Source organism: Scardinius erythrophthalmus (genome assembly GCF_964197995.2).
Source record: "Scardinius erythrophthalmus genome assembly, chromosome: 3".
In the NCBI taxonomy this organism is placed as follows: domain Eukaryota; kingdom Metazoa; phylum Chordata; class Actinopteri; order Cypriniformes; family Leuciscidae; genus Scardinius; species Scardinius erythrophthalmus.
The window spans coordinates 57,807,213-57,825,845 of NC_138223.1; the positions used below are offsets into that span (position 1 = coordinate 57,807,213).

The 18,633-nt window shown below is 37.2% G+C and overlaps 1 protein-coding gene across 1 annotated transcript; it reads right to left on the reverse strand.

The window, feature by feature from the left end:
* Positions 1 to 1,571: 1,571 nt before the first annotated feature.
* On the reverse strand, positions 1,572 to 4,788 carry LOC308687536 (microfibril-associated glycoprotein 4-like). Its single transcript, XM_081360134.1, has 6 exons — positions 4,387 to 4,788; positions 4,228 to 4,279; positions 3,183 to 3,383; positions 3,006 to 3,102; positions 2,704 to 2,871; positions 1,572 to 1,940 (listed from the first exon to the last, which is right to left on the reverse strand). Exons 2-6 carry the CDS (start codon positions 4,231 to 4,233, stop codon positions 1,684 to 1,686), a joined length of 729 nt encoding a protein of 242 aa, XP_081216260.1. The 5' UTR covers positions 4,234 to 4,279; positions 4,387 to 4,788; the 3' UTR covers positions 1,572 to 1,683.
* Positions 4,789 to 18,633: the final 13,845 nt, after the last annotated feature.

Here is an 18,633-nt window from a genome sequence, read left to right on the forward strand (position 1 = left end):
GCACGGCCCTAACTGAAGCCTAGTGTATTAGTCTGTCACGTTTATAGCTACGGACTTTACTTGCGGACATGAAAAATGAAAGTTTCTGCTGCTTACTACGCGCAAAACAATAATCCGCGCTCGCTCGGTCTTCACATGCACACACTGTCACCAAGTAATGGACTTGTTTATGCCGGATCGTTTAAAAACAAATACCGTAATGCAAAAATCCAAAATCTGACATTTTCCAGAAAAGGATCCGGCTCAAATTAAGCACTGGATATGTAGTAAAAGAATGTTTACTTATCTTAGATGTTGAATTTCAGAGGAATTCTGAAAGTGTGCAGCAAACTCTTTCTGAAAGCACACGTCAAAGTGTTACAGCAATCACTGACCAAGAATGTGAATGCTGAGCAGCGAGCTCATTGGCTGCTGATGCAACAGAAACCAATCAGCAGTGTCATGTAGAGGACAGTGTGATTGCTAACAGATTGAGTTAAGGACCTATCAGCTTGTGCCATCTAGAGCTTCATGACAAAACATTATTTATACTTGTAAGACAAACGGAATCTCAGATACTTTGATCTTCTGAGATATGAACACCACAAACACATACTGCCTTTTGTCTCCACACCCCACAGAGTTAAGTTACAGGAAAGCTTCTTTCCCTCCTGTCCTTCCTTCGCATTTGTTCCTTCTCCCCCACTTCCTTGCCTTTACACAACCTTCTCTTCACTCAGTTCATTTAGAAAGTTTATATAAAATGTATAATGTTCTATGTCAATGCAAGTGAATTAGCAGTCATGTTTAAAAAAGTCTCAGTGCGACTGGTACAATGGTCTCGTTTCCAAAGAAGTAAACTGGTAATAAGGGTTAAGAGTTTAGAGAGACATTACAGATTTGCGCAAAACGTTTGCAATATTTTCTAAATGTCGATAAAAAATATTTTGAAATGACGGTGTTTCCATTAACCGATGTAATCCATTAACCGATGTGAAAATATATAAAAACTAAATAGAAATGTGTTCACAAAACTAACAAAAACATTAATGAAACTAACTAAACCTAAACTGAAATTTAAAGCAAAATCCAAAACGATATTAAAATAAAAACTCATTTAGAAATGCAAAACTATAAAATGCGAGAAAAGTGGGTGTGGTCGGGTGCAGATCGGGTGGGTGTGGTCGGGTGCCCCTGAAAAAAATGCAAAACTATAATAACCTTGCCCCTGAGCACAGTCCACTGTCGGCTCCAGCCCCAGAGCCCAACCCAGAGCCCGCTCAGGCCTCAGAGCCCACCATTTTTCCTGCAAGGGCCACAGAGCTTGTTCTTGCGGTTTCTGCAGCACCCCAAGAGATACTTGGTTGATTATCTGAACGTGCTTCTCCCGAATGTTGTTAATAAAATATAATTTAATGAAACAGTTATATGTGGGGGGGGGGGGGGGGGTTAAAAGTTAAAGAATAAATAACACACTTGTTAGCCGTGTCATTTCTTGAGATTTGCCCTGATAAAACAGTCATTCTTACACATTCCCATGCAGACATAATGATTTTCAATGCTGGAGATTATTAAAGATTTTCCAAGTCATTCTGACTTACATGATTTATTCTTTTTCACAGTTAAGGGAGAAAGCATAAATATTCAGAATTTCCATGTACGGTTAACAATATCAGACATTTGCACCTGGAAACACTGATGTTTCTAAGACACATGTTTGATCCTCATGCTGATGGATTTCATATTGAGAGTGTAACTGTTCTTCCAGTGGTACCAAACAACACCAATGCTGAAATAAGTATCATCATTTTCCCACATATACACACCGTTGGGGTTTGTATAGGTACAGTCTTTATGCCAAAATGCCCCGAGACGCAGTTTGGCACAGTTATTTTCATTGACATCTTGATCTTTGTCAAAGGTTGAGAACTTCTGATTATTATTGTAGGCCAAAGAGTCGCCTGCAGAGAGGAAGAGCATCATTAACTGGATTAACAATATATAAAAGAGTTCAGTTTATATTATCCAGTCGGATAGGTTTCACAATAAACAAGGGGTTTTGTATGCTATCAGAACAACATGTCTGACATCTCACACTAACTGCTAAAAGTGGAATTATTCTACACTGTAAATAAAATAGGTGAAAAGGAAAAGAAATGTATGGCAGCACAGGGTGCCAAACGTGTATCATTAATGGAAATAAACAGTCAAAAACCATCAACTGAAGTTGCATTTAGACTGCAGCAGGAAAAAAGCAAGCTGACCATAAACTACAATAACACGCTTAACAAATTAACAGTGAAATACTGGCAGCAGAGGTGACACCAGTTTAATGTTAATTTTACAGTTCTACAGAACTTCAACTGACTTACAGCCACAGCTTTAGATGAAATACACTGAGGATAAAAGAAGACATTAAATCTGTGAAGATCTCAGCAGAGGAGGATTAAACAACTCCACAAATAGTATTACCAGCTTCACTTATTACTAACCAGATTTACTTTATTTCTGACATACATCTACAGAAGCTGTTATTGAGAATTAACAGAGGTTTATATGTTGATGATTTATTGCTTCGTTTAACATTACCACTATGGTGATCAGTGTTAGCTTTAGATTTAACTCTTGACCCTTGACTTTTTAACATTAGCTTTTCTTTGGTTGTTGTAACCGTGTGTTTTCCAAAGAATATGAACTCAATGAGAATGAATGAAAGTGTCCTACCTGCTCCTCCATCAGTGAATCCTGAAACATGCAGCTGATATCCGACACATTCACAATCCACAGAGAAGGACGAGTACAGAGCAAAACCCTTCCTTCCTTCAAAGTCCTCCAGATCCACTCTCAGCATGTACTTTCTGTTACGTGTCAGCTGGTACATGTTCTCCAGCCCTGTTCACACACACACACACACACACACACACACACACACACACACACACACACACACACACACACACATGAAGAACATGTTCAACCAAACACATGATCATCCACACAAACGGACACACGCTGTGAGGTCTTACCCAGCCAGTATTCGCTCTCCACATTCCCGAATCCTCTCTTGTACTGATTCCACGGCCGATAGAAATTCACACTGCCGTCCATTCTCCTCTGAATCACCTGTGATGGGTTTATATAGAATATATGATTCATAATGTGTGTTCTGATGTGTGTTTGATGATCTAAAGTCACATTCGTACCGTCCATCCTCCGTTGTCTTCAACTTTCCCATCTGAGACCATGTGACAGTAAACCCAGACAGGAACGTCTCCTGCTGGATAGATGGTGTAAATCCCACTGACTGTTTCCCCTGAGTTATAGACATCAGAACAGTCGAATGACATGAATTTACAGTCACTGCCCAATACAACCGGGAGAAGAACCGCCAAAAAAAGCATCATCTACAAGAGAGAGGGGGAAAGAGTTAAGCGAAAATGTTTGTAGATTTAAAAATCATGCTTTCCCCATTATTGTTGAATCACGGAAGCTACACCAGTTACTTTTGCCAAGAGATTTCTATCAGAGAGAAACAGGCATGGCAGAATAAGGCTACATGAGAGGAGGTCTTCATTACAGATTTCTCTGTTCCCCATTTCTCTCTCCTCTCACCCCTTCATGCTAGCTGTAAATGGTTTCTCTGGGTTTCTCCTCCCTCACCCCATCATCTCTAAGTTTCTCCTCCCTCACCCCATCATCTCTGTTTCTCCTTCCTCTCACCCCATCATCTCTATGTTTCTGTGAGGTGGTACAGTAAGATTGAGCTTATATACATCACAGAGAGACTTACACTTCCTTGTAAGGTAGAAAAACATGTTGCTTATGTTTAAAAATGGAATGTATACCTCATGCTTTCACATGGTACAAAATCCACTATCCCTCTGTGTATACATTAATGGTACATTTGCATCAGTTGAAACGTTCCTTTCCTTGTAAAGATTATACCAACTGAAGTATCATCATCAGTGAACATCTCTGCTCAGTGAACGTTGCATACCTCTAAGCAAAATATATAACTCATCCCAGATCTCTGCTCAGCACACATGTACAACATACTCTGACTTGACAAATACATTATGAAATTATTGCGAAAATGAATAAAGAAAAATAATACTAAAAATAACATTAAACAGTATTTTTTAGTCTTCAATGTTCCACAATTTATAATGATGAAATCAAAATGAAATTATTAAATATAAATCAGGACTTTAGATTAATTGATAGAATAAAAGAAGCAGATGAACTTACTTCCATCTTCTGAATCTCTACTCAGTAGTTCACAGATATAGATTTGTTTAATCTAGAAAGGAATATAAATTTCTTATGTTTTTCTTTCTTTTTTTTTCAAAAGTTGTATAAATGTCTGAATGTTCTATGAGGTAAATGAAGAATAAAACAGTGACTCACCGTTTGTGTTGTTCAGTCTGACACAAACACTCTTTATATATCTGTCAGATTCTCAGACTCCTCCTCTGTATCTTTATGTAAATGTCCACTATGAAGCTCTAGATCAAGGGTCTAAAACACGTCTCCCATGGCCTGATTGGAGGTAGTTCGCCAAGACGTACTGTTCATCTAATCAGAGTGAGCTAATATGTTTTCCACCCCCTCCAATGCAAATCAAGTTTGACATATCAGACATGTGGTTATTATTTTGTGTTTATTTATGAACATGCAAATGTAATTACAATATAACAGAAAACAAAACTAATCGGGACGTTAAAGTTTCAATCTAGCTGGATTAAGCAAAGTTAGCAGGAGCCTCACGGAGGCACAGCATGCAGCGTAGGTTTCGTTCTGTGTGAAAACATGACAGAAGGCAGATTGCTAAGAGAATTTTTTTAAAGAATGTATGAATTAATTCATTATTTGAATGTGTCTTGTGTTACAGTGTGTTTGGCAGATAGAATACAATTATTTAGCTTAAATCAAGCTTTTTTTGTGTGTGTCTATACCAAATGTGTCTATACCATGTGCAGACTCAAGGCTGAGGTGCATCTACTTTTAGGGCTGTAACTAACAATTATTTTTGAGGATTGATTAATCAGGATTGATCAGTTATTTTTTATGATTAGTTGATTAATCTATGGATTATTTTTAGGATTGATCTATTTATTGTTTTCTGATCAATCAATTAAATATTTTAGTTAACCTTCTAATAAATAATAATCATAACTTTGATGATCATGAAACTTTGAAAGATGAAGTTTTGTCATAATTTATAACAGCTTATTAGTAATCCTTTAGAACCTAAAGCTAAAATAGGTGATCTTCACATTTTGACTGTACAATTCTAAAACAATGTGTTATCTTCAAGTGAAAGTCTTTCTTTTTCCCCCAGAAAACAATTGGCTATAAATGTAATTACTGTGTGGTGAGTTTGTGAATAGAATTTAAATAGACAAATAATTAATAGATTTTAATTTTAATTAAAAACACGAATGAAATAATCTAACACTTCAATGCTGAAAAATTCATTTTTGTGGCACTAGTATGGTACATACTAGTAAAATAATGCCAAATGTTTTTGAAACAAAAAAAGCCTGTTGAATTGCATTACTTGAAAAAAAATATGCATTGCATTAACCATGCTTGCATTTTAATGCATTACTTGTTAAAGGACAAGTTCGGTATTTTACACTTAAAGCCCTGTTTTCAGATCGTTTATGATGAAATAGAATGGTTAAGATTGAAATTTAGACACATGCTACTGGCCCGAGAATTTTCGGTTTCTGTGGTAGCACATTTTCATGAATAGAAATTCAATAATACATATTTACCTTTCATATTTCACTTCCAAAATGTTTAAACTGTTTAAAAAAACTATAATATTCAACAGGCAATTTTCGGTCCATTTTATTTCGCTTTACAAATTTGCTTCCACAAATTCAGTGGTTCAAATTCGACAGTAAATTCAGTGGTTCAAATGGAAAACCAGTAGATTACCGAGCATAATCTCCATCTGCTGTAGTCGACCTCACCAGCAGGTGGTGCAAGCGCGTGTTGTTGACGAAGACCAGAGCAACAGTTAGAGCAAGCCATTCATTCATTCATTCATAAAAACTGATTTATAGAAATGTAAGTGTATTTGTGATTATTATGAGGGCTGTTTTTATGTTTAATTCAGTGTCTTCATGGTCCCTGTGTAGCCTACATGCATCTTTCTCTACCGTGAACGAGATTATAATGTTATTCCCCCGATGCTGATGTACAGATCAAATGTTCCATTTGAGGTAGACATATATTTCTCTTGGTTGTTTAGTTGGCTTAACTTTATATCGCGGCGATGTGCTGCAGTACTAGGGTTTCCCTCAATACTTAACCCTCTGGGGTCTGAGGTGTTTTTGGGATCCTTGAGATGTTCTGACATGCCCTGACATTTGTGCTTTTTTCAGTTGCTTATAAACATATTAATGGCAAAGGTATAATTATACTCTATTTAGCACAAACAGGGTTATGTGAGCAACATAATATATGTGCAACATGTATGTACATGTTTTCATTTTTGAGAGAATAATGTTTATGCATGGTTATTGAAAAAACTAAAAATGAAAGTTTCTGAAATAAGGCCAAAAAACACATACTAAATATGTGTCAATAAGACTTTTGACTAGAGTTTGACTAGAGTCGCCTAGAGTTTTTTCTTCAAAATGATGTGAAAATCATCCTGCCTAATCATTTACATAAAACAATACATTGATTTAAATTTTGTGAAAAACTTTTAGTTTGGAAAGGCAACATGCGGATGGGCGTAAACGTCCAACACCATCATGAATATTTAGTGGTTCACACCTGAGAAGTTCACACCCATAATGAGCCTTTCATTCAGGTGTGTCACTGAGCCACAGGAAAAAATGCAAGGACTATGTATATATATATAAACATATGTATACATATATACATACATACACATACACATACAACAATACATTATATATATATATATATATATATATATATATATATATATATATATATATATATATATATATATATATATATATATATATATATATAATTGGTTCACAGTTGGAAACAAAGTTGTTGTTGTTTTTTTCACAAATTGTGCTCGCAAATTGTATAATATCCAAGGTAAACATTTCTAGTAATTGTGCAGTTAATTCTCATGCTGTATTTTCAGAAAGTTTTGGAATATATTCTCTACCCAAATGTGTCACTAATAAAACACAATAAAAAATTATTTAAAGAGAAGGCTTATATTGACCTTTTAAGTTTTTGTTTACATCTATCCTTGTATATATTTGAGCTATTTTATTAAAAAGGTTATACAATTACAACAATTAAAATTTTAACAATATTTCCAGTGTAATCTTTCTTTGTAAAAATACATTTTATCATACGTATTTCAAAGTTAAGGATTCATTAGTTGAATATCGCCTACATTGGAACAAACACTATAACATCTTAGTTGATTATTTTTGACAAAACATATATATATATTTAACACATGAGCGGAAATTGGCAACATTATAAGCTTATTTGATGTGGCAGTATTTTACAGTAAAAACTTTATAATCTATCTGATTTTTGTAGTCAATTTTTACTCATCTTAGTATAGCAATAGAGTTTGGTAAAAGATGTTCATTCATTCACACACAGAAACGCGATTCATTTTGAAACAGTATTTGTGCCAGCTGTAGTAGCTACAACAGCGCGCATCTGTGCATTCATTCATTCACGCACAGAAACGCGATTCATATTTAAACAGTATTTTTGCGTGTACATACACTTGCTATTAGAACAAAGCATAGAACTGCCCTATTCCTGGATCCGTTGCTCCTCGAAATGAAACTTCCAGAACTTCTGAGGTAAATTTTCCAGGATTATTATCAAGATAGTATTATTCCTCACAGCGTCGTAAAGTACATGAGTCTGAAAGTGAACTCGCATTGTGTGTTATCCAGCTGATGTGGGCGTTTCACAGGTTTGCATGGATTGCCTCGGATTATTTGCGTTTGAATAGCGCGCGCTCTCCGTGGGCGGAGTCAAATTAAAACATAATGAGCTGAGATGAGAACGAATGACATCTCTCTCTTTTCATACAAATTACATAAACTGAGAATATTTGTTTTTTATAAAAATTACTTCATTAAAAAGAAGAGAATTCAAGCTTCATGTCTGTGTGCCTGTGTGACTGTTTGACTGAGTATTCGCTGAGTTACAGTTCATTTTCAGACGCGTTTCAGAATGGACTTCACTAACAGAGAGAAGGCAGAACTCACTTCATGTTTATTTTTCTTTATTTGGCAAAAAGCACAACACTTTGTTTTTATTGTGAGTATACACAAAAAAAATACACACTTAACAGGATTGATTGATGTATAACACAAGTATGTCAAAATCAAAATCAAAATAGTATTTTGACTCTCTCTTGCACTGATAAGGAAAAAAGCGAGCAGATAACGCCAGCGTGATTGCCGACCTCAGGGGGTTAAGGATTGCTGGACATATAAAACACTTAAAGTAGCTTAATGGAGTAATACAGTGATATAAAAGACCAAACTCACACTTTATTGAGAAGGCTGTACTATATGGCTACAGGTAAACATCCCGTTCTCCACAAAAGTTGCTGTCATTTGCTGATGGAAGGCATGACATTACCGTGATAAGTAATAATAGTGCAAACGGTTAAAGAGTAACACGAATACAGCTAACACAGAATCTGCGACAACACACCCAGTTTAAAAGAGATAAATTAAAGAGTCCAATCAAGGCGCGATTTCATCCATCAAATAATTTCAACAACCAACAACTAAAAGCTTTGCAACTGAGTGCATAGAGTATGTTTGAGCTACGCATCTCACAGTTTGCATTTACTGCAGCTCCAGTGAATCTGTAGATGAGTGCAAATCATTTCTCTGTCTCTGTGAGCAAACTAAACCCATCATGATTTTCCAATTCAGTGTGGCTCTCACATCATATGACATGCCAGACAAAGAGTTTTACAGTGCGGTTCCATTCATTAAGTGCGGATGTGTCGAGAATGTGAGTTCTGAAATGTGCGGGCATCAGTTTGGTTAAATTATGCGGTTGTCATGCTTTAAAAAAAACAAAATGCTGTAGGAATGTAACCATTTTGAGTGGCATTGCCATTAGGGTTGGTTACCAAAACAGGGCACCGATATGGAACCAGTACCCAAGTAACCATTATGCAACCGGACCGAATCGAAACGCAGATTTCGGTACCTCATCTCGGTGCCACTTAAATGCCTCAGCTGATGGTTGAAATATTTGCCCTCTGGTTCTCCGAAATGGACGCAAGCATGCATGTGATTGCTAGTTAACTTTGACGCGTACGATCATTCACACTGGTGTGATTAGAACGTTCAGATCGCGTGATCATCAACTTCTAAATTCAAATGTGTTCGCGCGTTGGCTGGCGCTGAGCCAGAGACGGACGTGCTTAGTGCTGTCATATTATATCACAACTATTCAGTGTTTTCAACAATACAAGCTTTATTTTAGGTTTCAGACATTTAAATACACATAACTACTAGCAAAAACAACATTTATAGTTAGTAAAATACACACTGATGTCTATGGAAGCGGCAATAACAATCCGTTTGATTATAAATTGATAACGTGTTTAGAAACACATTGTGTAGCAACTATAAAATTGACTCTATTCTTCCCACACTTCAACAGGCACTTTAATTTATTTCAGGAGAAGTGGATGAATTGACGTGTTGTAGCCTGGCAAGATACAATTCTCTGAACTGCAGAGCGTACTAGCGCCCATTGTGCGTTATAGATCAACTAACATGAATCATGAAAGGTATTTTAAATGACAAAACACATTCACTTACATGTATTTAAGAACATCAACCAAGGACTGGTTGAATCAGCACAAGAATCGCTTAAACCAAATTGTTAAATGGTCGAGTAAGCTGACTGGGGAGCTCCAGTTGCACCCCACGACTCTGTATGCAAACCAACTACAGAGGTTAGCTATGGCCATTAACAAAGATAGTCTGCATCCTTTGAGTAGGGAATTCCAGTATCTACCCTCTGGACGGAGGCTAAAAGTTCCTGGTTGCAGAACTACAAGATTTAAAAACAGTTTTGTACCAGCAGCAATTATTCTGTTAAACAAACTGTAAAATTATTTGCACAAAACGCACAAGCACTTTGGTCATGTACTGTTCTCCGTTCCTTGTTTTTTTACTTAATTTTTTATTTCCTGTTTTTATATGTTTTAATGTGTGTGTGTTGCATGTTGTGTCTTAAGGATGCCCTGTCTCTTTAGACTGCAAAACTAGTTTACCCACGGGTACCAATAAAGTAACCTGAACCTGAACCTGAACCTGACTGACTGACATGTAACACAACCAATCAAAGTTAGTTATTTTTTCCATGTCATGTTTAGTGTGAAAATGTAAAGTCGATGTCCATACAATAACAGATCGACGTACATCTAATAAATTATTCATTCAAGAACGTTGTGCAAGTTTACTGCAACAATAGAGGTTTACTGCGAACCTCACATAGGCTACTTTTAAAAATCCAGCCTTCAGTTGATCCTGATGAGCGCTCATTGTCACAGTTGTAAACATAACAGCGTTCTTCCACAATGGGTTTCGCGTCACGGCATTTAAAGGTAGGGTATGGGATTTGCAAAACGGCCGGCAGATTTTGAAAATACACAACTCAAATGGTCCTACCTTCTTTCCTCCAACGCTGGCCCTGACTCCACCCATTCGACGCGCAATGGATGGGAGGGGGATGGGGCGAACTTTGATCGTTTGATTGACGAACTTACTGTCCAATGATTCTAGGTGGTCTTGGAAATGATTGGCTGGAGTTTTTCGAGTTCTGCCCGTTCCACAGATGATTAAATTGCTTAATTTTCATTTCAGTGCTTCTAACTCAGTGGCTGTAAGTGGGTTAGGAATAGGATTTCAAGTGATTTTGAAAAAATGGACAAAAAAGAGAATCACATACTGTTAGAGACTTTCTTAATACTGTGGTTCAATAGTGGTGTGATCGCGGAGTGTGCATCGGTTAGAATGCAAAGGAATAGGCTGGATGGATCTTTATGGTTGTTTATTCTTAGATGGGAGAGTATAGAATGACTAGCTACATATGCGTGTGTGGTTCTGTAACAAAACAGACAATAAAAAAGAATATTATCTACCATTTACATTGACTTACTATGATGACACAAATAATAACAAAAATAGTAGTGTAAATATAACCTGAGAAAATGTGCATTTAACCAAAAGAAGATAATAGGTAGAATTCACCATATATTCACTGTAATAATGCAGTCACATGCTATCACGTAGGCCCAAAGCCTTCACCACTACGCAGAACTACTGCTATTACACATAAATGGACACTACTATACTACTAATCAACAGAATTGACATACAGGTGACTGCTCTAGTATAATAGAATGCTATCAACCAACTAAACGTAAAATAGAATGAGCATTAAGTGCGTAGGAAAAAAACATGACTTGTCTTAACATCTTAGCTCAAGTGCTAGCAACGATGAACGTGTAAAAATAATGTTAAACATACTCTAGTAACACTCTTATACACTTTAACATTACAGACATCGCACAGCCAAACACCCACCTGTCTCATGGACGCACACAGTGAAGAAAGAAAAAGAACGAGGGAACATGCAACTATCACTGATGCTCTGGGCCGACTAACTAAACACAGAAGCTTTCCTCATTCACAAAATGGCTGTGCCCCTAGTGGTCAGCCTGGGAACTGCATACAAACTAAAAATACTGTATATAAACAATCTTGTCTTTTCAACACATACCCCACCTTTAAGGTGATCCATTCTAAAATAATGCTTACCCTGTGCGGGACATTGAATAAGTCAGGAGAGGTGTCGTATTTGGCCAGAGAAGGCAAAAAATGTGAAAATAATTGCTGAAATTTAAAGCTGGTTTGTAGCATACCAAGAATACAGACTAGCCTACTTTGCTGTTTTTAGTGGGCTAATGTAGTGTTATTTAGTGTTAAATTATTGTATTTGGGTTAGGTGGCTTAGGTTTTATTGTGAATTTGTTATGTACATTTTTTGTGTTTTGTATTTAGACTACTTATAGACTACTATATATATGTATATATATATATATATTTACTATTTAGATCAGATTATTGAGATCAGGAATCTCTAGACTCAACTACCACAGACTGGAGCATCTGGGTGATGAACGTGTCACAGCCTTGAAAATTGCTAACATATTTAAGAACATAGTTGTTCTTAACGTGATCAGTTTTATTTTATTTATTTTAAAAACTGTTTATTAACTCCCTGGGGTTGGCTATCGCACCGGCGCGATAGGCTTGCTTTTTTCTTATCAGTGCAAAAGAGACTCAAAATACTCTGTTGACTTTGATCTTACATACAAGTGTCATACATCATTCGATCCTGTTAAGTATCTATTTTTTTTGTGTATACTCTCAATAAAAACAAAGTGTTGTGCTTTTTGCCAAATAAAGAAAAATAAACATGATGCGAGTTCTGCCTTCTCTCTGTCAGTGAAGTCCATTCTGAAACTGAAACTCGTCTGAAAATGAACTATAACTCAGTGAATACTCAGTCAAACAGTCACACAGGCACACAGGCATGAAGCTTGAATTCTCTTCTTTTAAATGAAGTAATTTATATAAAAAACAAATATTCTCAGTATATGTAATATGTATGAAAAAAGAGAGATGTCAGTCGTTCTCATCTCAGCTCATTAAGTTATAATGTGACCCCGCCCACGGAGAGCGCGCGCTATTCAAACGCAAATGATCTGAGGACGCAAACCTGTGAAACGCCCACATCAGCTGGATAACACACACCGCGAGTTCACTTTCAGACTCATGCACTTTACGACGCTGTGAGGAATAATACTATCTTAATAATAATCCTGGAAAATTTACCTCAGAAGTTCTGGAAGTTTCATTTCGAGGAGCAACAGATCCAGATGAGGAATAGGTCAGTTATATATTTGCTTTGTTCTAATCGCAATAGTGTCTGTACACGCAAAAAGACTGTTCAAATATGAATTGCGTTTTGCGTGTTAATGAATGAATGCACAGATGCGCGCTGTTGTGTAGCTACTACAGCTGGCAAAAATATTGTTTCAAAATGAATCACGTTTTTGTGTGTGAATGAATGAACAGCTTTTACCGAACTCTATTGCTATACTGAGATGAGTAAAAATCGACTAGAAAAATCGGAGAGATTATAAAGTTTTTACTGTAAAATACTGCCACATCAAATAAGCTTATAGGGCCCTATTTTAACGATCTGAAACGCAAGTGGCAAAGCGCAAGTAACTTTGTGGGCGGGTCTTGGCGCTGTTGCTATTTTCCCGGCGGGATAAATGACTCTTGCGCCAGGCGCAAATCTAAAATGGGTTGGTCTGAAGAGCTTCATTATTCATAGGTGTGATTTGGGCGTAACGTGAAATAAACCAATCAGAGCGTCATCTCACATTCCCTTTAAGAGCAGGCGCGCTTGTTCTAGAGCAGATTCCTATCATAACGGCGGATTTGCCAGGCGCGCGCCAGGAGCGGTTCACAGCCGAGGAGGGGACGTTGGGGATGGAGAAACCCACCCAAATTAACTTCGGTTAAAAAGGCGTATGATAATTTGGGTAAATGTGTAAGCTAGATGTATGCTTTTATAATAAATTATCAATCTATCTATCTATCTATCGTAATAATGTATGATTTGCAAAAATGAAAACTGCTGCTTCTGTGTAGATGAGAGAATCAAAGTGCGCGTTGTGCACACGCTACATTGATTATGGCCAAGCATGCGCCCTTAAAATAGCATATGAATAACATGCGCAACGCGCCACTGACTTTAAACAATTTTTTCCTGGTTAGTGGCGCAATTGTTTTCTAAACCTGCAAAATAGCACGAAGGAACGTTTGCGCCGGAACACGCCTCCTTTTTTGCGCTGAACCGCCCAGGGAGCGCAAGTTCATTCCCTAGTTTAGCGACGTGCTTCTGTGGAGGGAAAAGCGCGCTTTGCACGGGTGCAAAATAGGAATGATACATGCGTCGGTGTACAAAGTCAATTGCGCTGGGTGCAAGATAGGGCCCATAATGTTGCCAATTTCTGTTCATATATGTTATATATATATATATATATATATATATATATATATATATATATATATATTAGTGCTGCACGATTAATCGTATCGCAATCGCAATCGCGATGTCAAGCCTACGCGATTATATGACGCAAAATGCTGCGATTTTATATTAAATAAACAAATTAGCGCTGTTAACACACTTATTAATGCAAATGCTTTTAAACCATTCATGCGCGATAAGACATAAAAGAACGAGCTGCCTGTGAATGTCCTCCTGACACACACACAGATAGACGCGTGCCAGTATCAAGTTCTCTTTCGCGGTAGAACGAACAACACACATGTAGCACTATGACCAAATGAACGCGCTGCCTGTGACTGTGACAGACAGAAAGACTCGCGCTAATATCGTGCGTGCGCACAAAACAGCATGACAGAATACAGTTCTCTTTCGAGCTTGAACGAACAATAACACACACAATTATGCCAAAATGTCTTTTTGTCGAGTGTCTTCATAACATAAGAGTAGTATCAGGGGCGATTCTAGGATTTTCATTTTAGGGGGGCTCAGCCCCCAATGAGGGTATGATTTAAAAAAAAAAAAAAAAAAGTTTATGGTCTAATGCTCATTATTAACTAGTTTCATTCATTCATCCAGTAACACGCATATGGCAGGGTTTTATAATCACTAAGGTCCCGAATGTGAGGTATTTAGGGGGGTTCGGGGGCATGCTCCCCCGAGAAAATTTTGATTTCTCTGATCTACATATGTGCATTTTAAGATGTTTTGAAGGCCAACAAAATTGGATAACAATAGCTTTAAAACCATGTGCGGGCAGCTGTTTATTTTCCACACTTCATCAGCATCACACTCTTTTTCTCTTTGTTTTTATCTTGCTCTGTCTTTTCCCCTCCTAAAGCTGAGCTTTGACTGATATAGGCTTTTCATTTTTGTCTGTCAGTGAAGAAAGTAAACATATAGGGTCAACTGATAGGTTGATTTATGAATCATTTTCTCAGACAAAGCTACCAGGAAAGCTAGGTAACTAAGTTTATTAAATTCATTCACAGTATGTACACATTCATTATTGATCTAGGCCTAATATATGGCCGTAGACAGGGCTTTATAATTAATGAGGTCATAAATTTGAAGTTGTTATGGGGTTAAACATTTTTATTTCTCTGATATGTGCATTTCAAGACGTTTGAAGGCCAAAAAAGGATAAGAAATAGATTTAAAACCTGCTCTCTCCTCATCTCCATCACTCTGTCTTTTTCTCTCAGTCTCCTGATCTTGCCCTGTCTCTTCCCCTCCTAAAGCTGAACTTTTTTAATTTACCGAAGGCTACAAATTGTATTATATTAATTATCAACATGTACACATGCATTATTAATCTTGTGCCTATGAAAACGGCTTTGTTAATGTTTCTTGTCCCCTCACAATTACATAATTACACGTTATATAGGCCTATTTTCAGCTCAAAATGGCGAAATTAGACAAAAGTTTATTAGTTTTCTAATTAATTTTGTCATTCGTTTAACATTTATGACCTAAAAAACTGTCAAATATAACATGTTTAGTTTAGCTACTTATTCTTAACTCGCACTTGACCGTAAACTGAAGCGTCAGTCGTGCTGCTAAAATTCGCGCTCAGATGAGAAACCGAACCGTCCTGTGTTGCTCCCAATGCTCTAACATTACATTATGTAAACTGCAATGCATTTATGACAAAGAACTGCACCGTCGCAGATGTAATATCATAGCAATCTATCAATAAATGCACTCACGACACACCTTGTACTCTCTGATGTTCGCTCTGCTCGGCGCCCCTGCAGATTGAAAAATGCGCTAAATCCAAGCAGACGCAGATAAGGGGAGGAGCCGAAACTTGACGCAGCTTGCCGCCGTTTCAAATGAGTTTTTTTAAAAGGGGACTGAAGCGATCAAAAATGTATTAATTAGGGCTGTCAAAGTTAGCGCGTTAATAACGCGTTAACGCAAAATCATATTAACGGCACTATTTTTTTTAACGTGCGATTAACGCAGCGCATATTTTCTGTTTGACCCGTGGCCCAACCCCTAGTTGGAGAAATGGAGATACACAGTGTTGCTAACTTAGCGACATTGCAGACCCCTTTAGCGATTTTTTCCCTTCAACAAAGCGCCCAAACCTTATTTAGTTTCTGAGAATCTACCGGTACCGCCGGTAGGCTACTGCTCTCTCAGCACGCGCGCGCGCCTCTCTCTCGCTCGCTCGCTCGCTCGCTCTCTCTGCGTCTCGTGCGTAGGAGCAGCGCTTTAACTCAGTTAAAGTTAAAATGTTGCTTCTCTATTTTTACAAGTATAGCCGAAATCAGAGCACAGATATTGTCTTTATCTTATGTGAATTTGATTTCACCAGACGACGGCTCGATTATCAGAATTTTTGTGCAGATTAACGTCTTGGAAGGGAGAGCTGGTTATGTCTTAATGGGTAGCGTTTCAGTCACCATTTCAAATTCATTCCGTTGTTTGACAACAGAAACAGTAAAATATACCAATGAAAACAGTTTTATTGAGAATTTAGCTTCATCAAAATGGGCACAGAGAGAGAAAAACTACAATGTAATAGGCTAATAAATAATAAATGTACATTTAGTATTTTCAGAAGAGCTGCCCTGTCATGCAAAAATCTAAACACGTTTGTGTTAGTAAATTGCTCAGTGCAAAGAAAGAGAAGTAATGGTAACCTGGCAATTTTTTTTTTTTGTTCTTTTTACGTGTCTAATAGACATGAACAAGTTCTTTGAAAAACATCTGTGACCTTTGAAACATGTCTCCTCCTTATGCTCTATATTGACTATGGTTTCAATAATAAACATACATTTGCATAAAGCATCTATATTTATCCATGCCCACATTGATTAGAGTATTATAAACTTGAAAAGTATTAATTTAAGGTACATTTAGAACAATGAAAAAATTGTGCGATTAAATGCGATTAATCGCGAGTTAACTCATGACAATATGCGATTAATCGCGATTAAAAAAATTAATCGATTGACAGCCCTAGTATTAATCAAATATTTTTTAGGGGGGCTGGGCAGAAGTTTAGGGGGGCTGAAGCCCCCCTAAAAAGGGCCTAGTGACGCCCCTGAGTAGTATTATGATGAACGTGAAGAGTTGTGATGACTCGTGAAAGAATGAGGCGCGTGTGAGATCCGCGTCTCTGACAGCGGCTGGTCTTAAAGGGACAGTACACAGTAGCCACTAATTATATCTGTCGCTAAAGTTATTCTTTTTTATTTTTCTGTTTTTTTATTATTATTATTTTTCTTTACCCCTGACATGTATGGTAATATGTACTCTTGTATGTAAATTATGTTTTGTTCTTGTTAAAATGCAATAATAAAAAAAATCTGTCGCTAAAGTTAATCAAAGAACAAAGGGAACAGAGAAAAACACTCACTGCTCTTGACTAACGAACTTTTTTCTTTAGGCTGATTATCACTAATCTGTGTGTGCATTTATTTTCCTTGATAAGCAAGCAAGTTGACTCATGAAACTATTTGTTTATTATATCGCATATCGCAATATTGACCTCAATTATCGCAATTTGACATTTTCCCCAAATCGTGCAGCCCTAATATATATATACATACACATACACATACACATACATGGGCGCCGTAAAGGGGTGGAAGGTTAGGACGATTCTAAGGGCCCAGGCTGATTTAGGGCCCAGAAGAGCAGACCCCCTTTTTCTTTTCTTATTTCTTTTCTCTTTTTTTATACATACATTAAATGTGCTAGGGCCCCTCATGCACTAAATGTGTATTTTGTCCGTTTTGACCATAGATTTAATATTTAAAAAACAAATAATGCATTTACTGTTTCAGTCACACCCCTCCCCCTTACAATGGTTCATTCCACCTGCTCTGTCCGAGCTACGATCGCTAGTGTAACGTCTTCTCTTGCTTATTGCACTTGCTATGATGCAGCGCAGACAGTGACACACGCAGGCATGTCACATCAAAAGTTAGGGCATCAAAAAAGAAAAGGAAAGAGAAGACAGAGAACGCCGAAGTCGACAGTATGTCACACAGTTTTTCAAAAAGAAAGGTATCTTGCCCTATTCCTGTATTCCAAAACTTTCAGAGTTACTTATTTTTGTTGCTAACGTACATGACCTGCTTTTATCTAGCTAGCTTATTAAAATAATTACTGAATTATGATTTACATCCAACAATAACATCTCTGGGTTATCATGTCTCTACACCATAGACTGTAAAAAATAGCTACACAGATTCAGCGGCTGCTGCACACCCACGTCCTCCTTCTCCCCCCGTGCGAAATTCGCGTCCGATATTTTAGCACGTTAAAAAATAAATACAACCTCACGTTAGGTCAATCACACCAGCACACTGCCTCCGAAACTTTCGTCCATCAAAAAAAAAATAATAATAATTCGGATCGGGTTCGATTTTCTGTGTTTTTCGCATCCGTAATAAGGGTTTGAATGGTGTTTTGACAGTTTAGAGCCACAGAATGACGGATACGAAAAAACGCATCGATTATGTCAAACTTGAC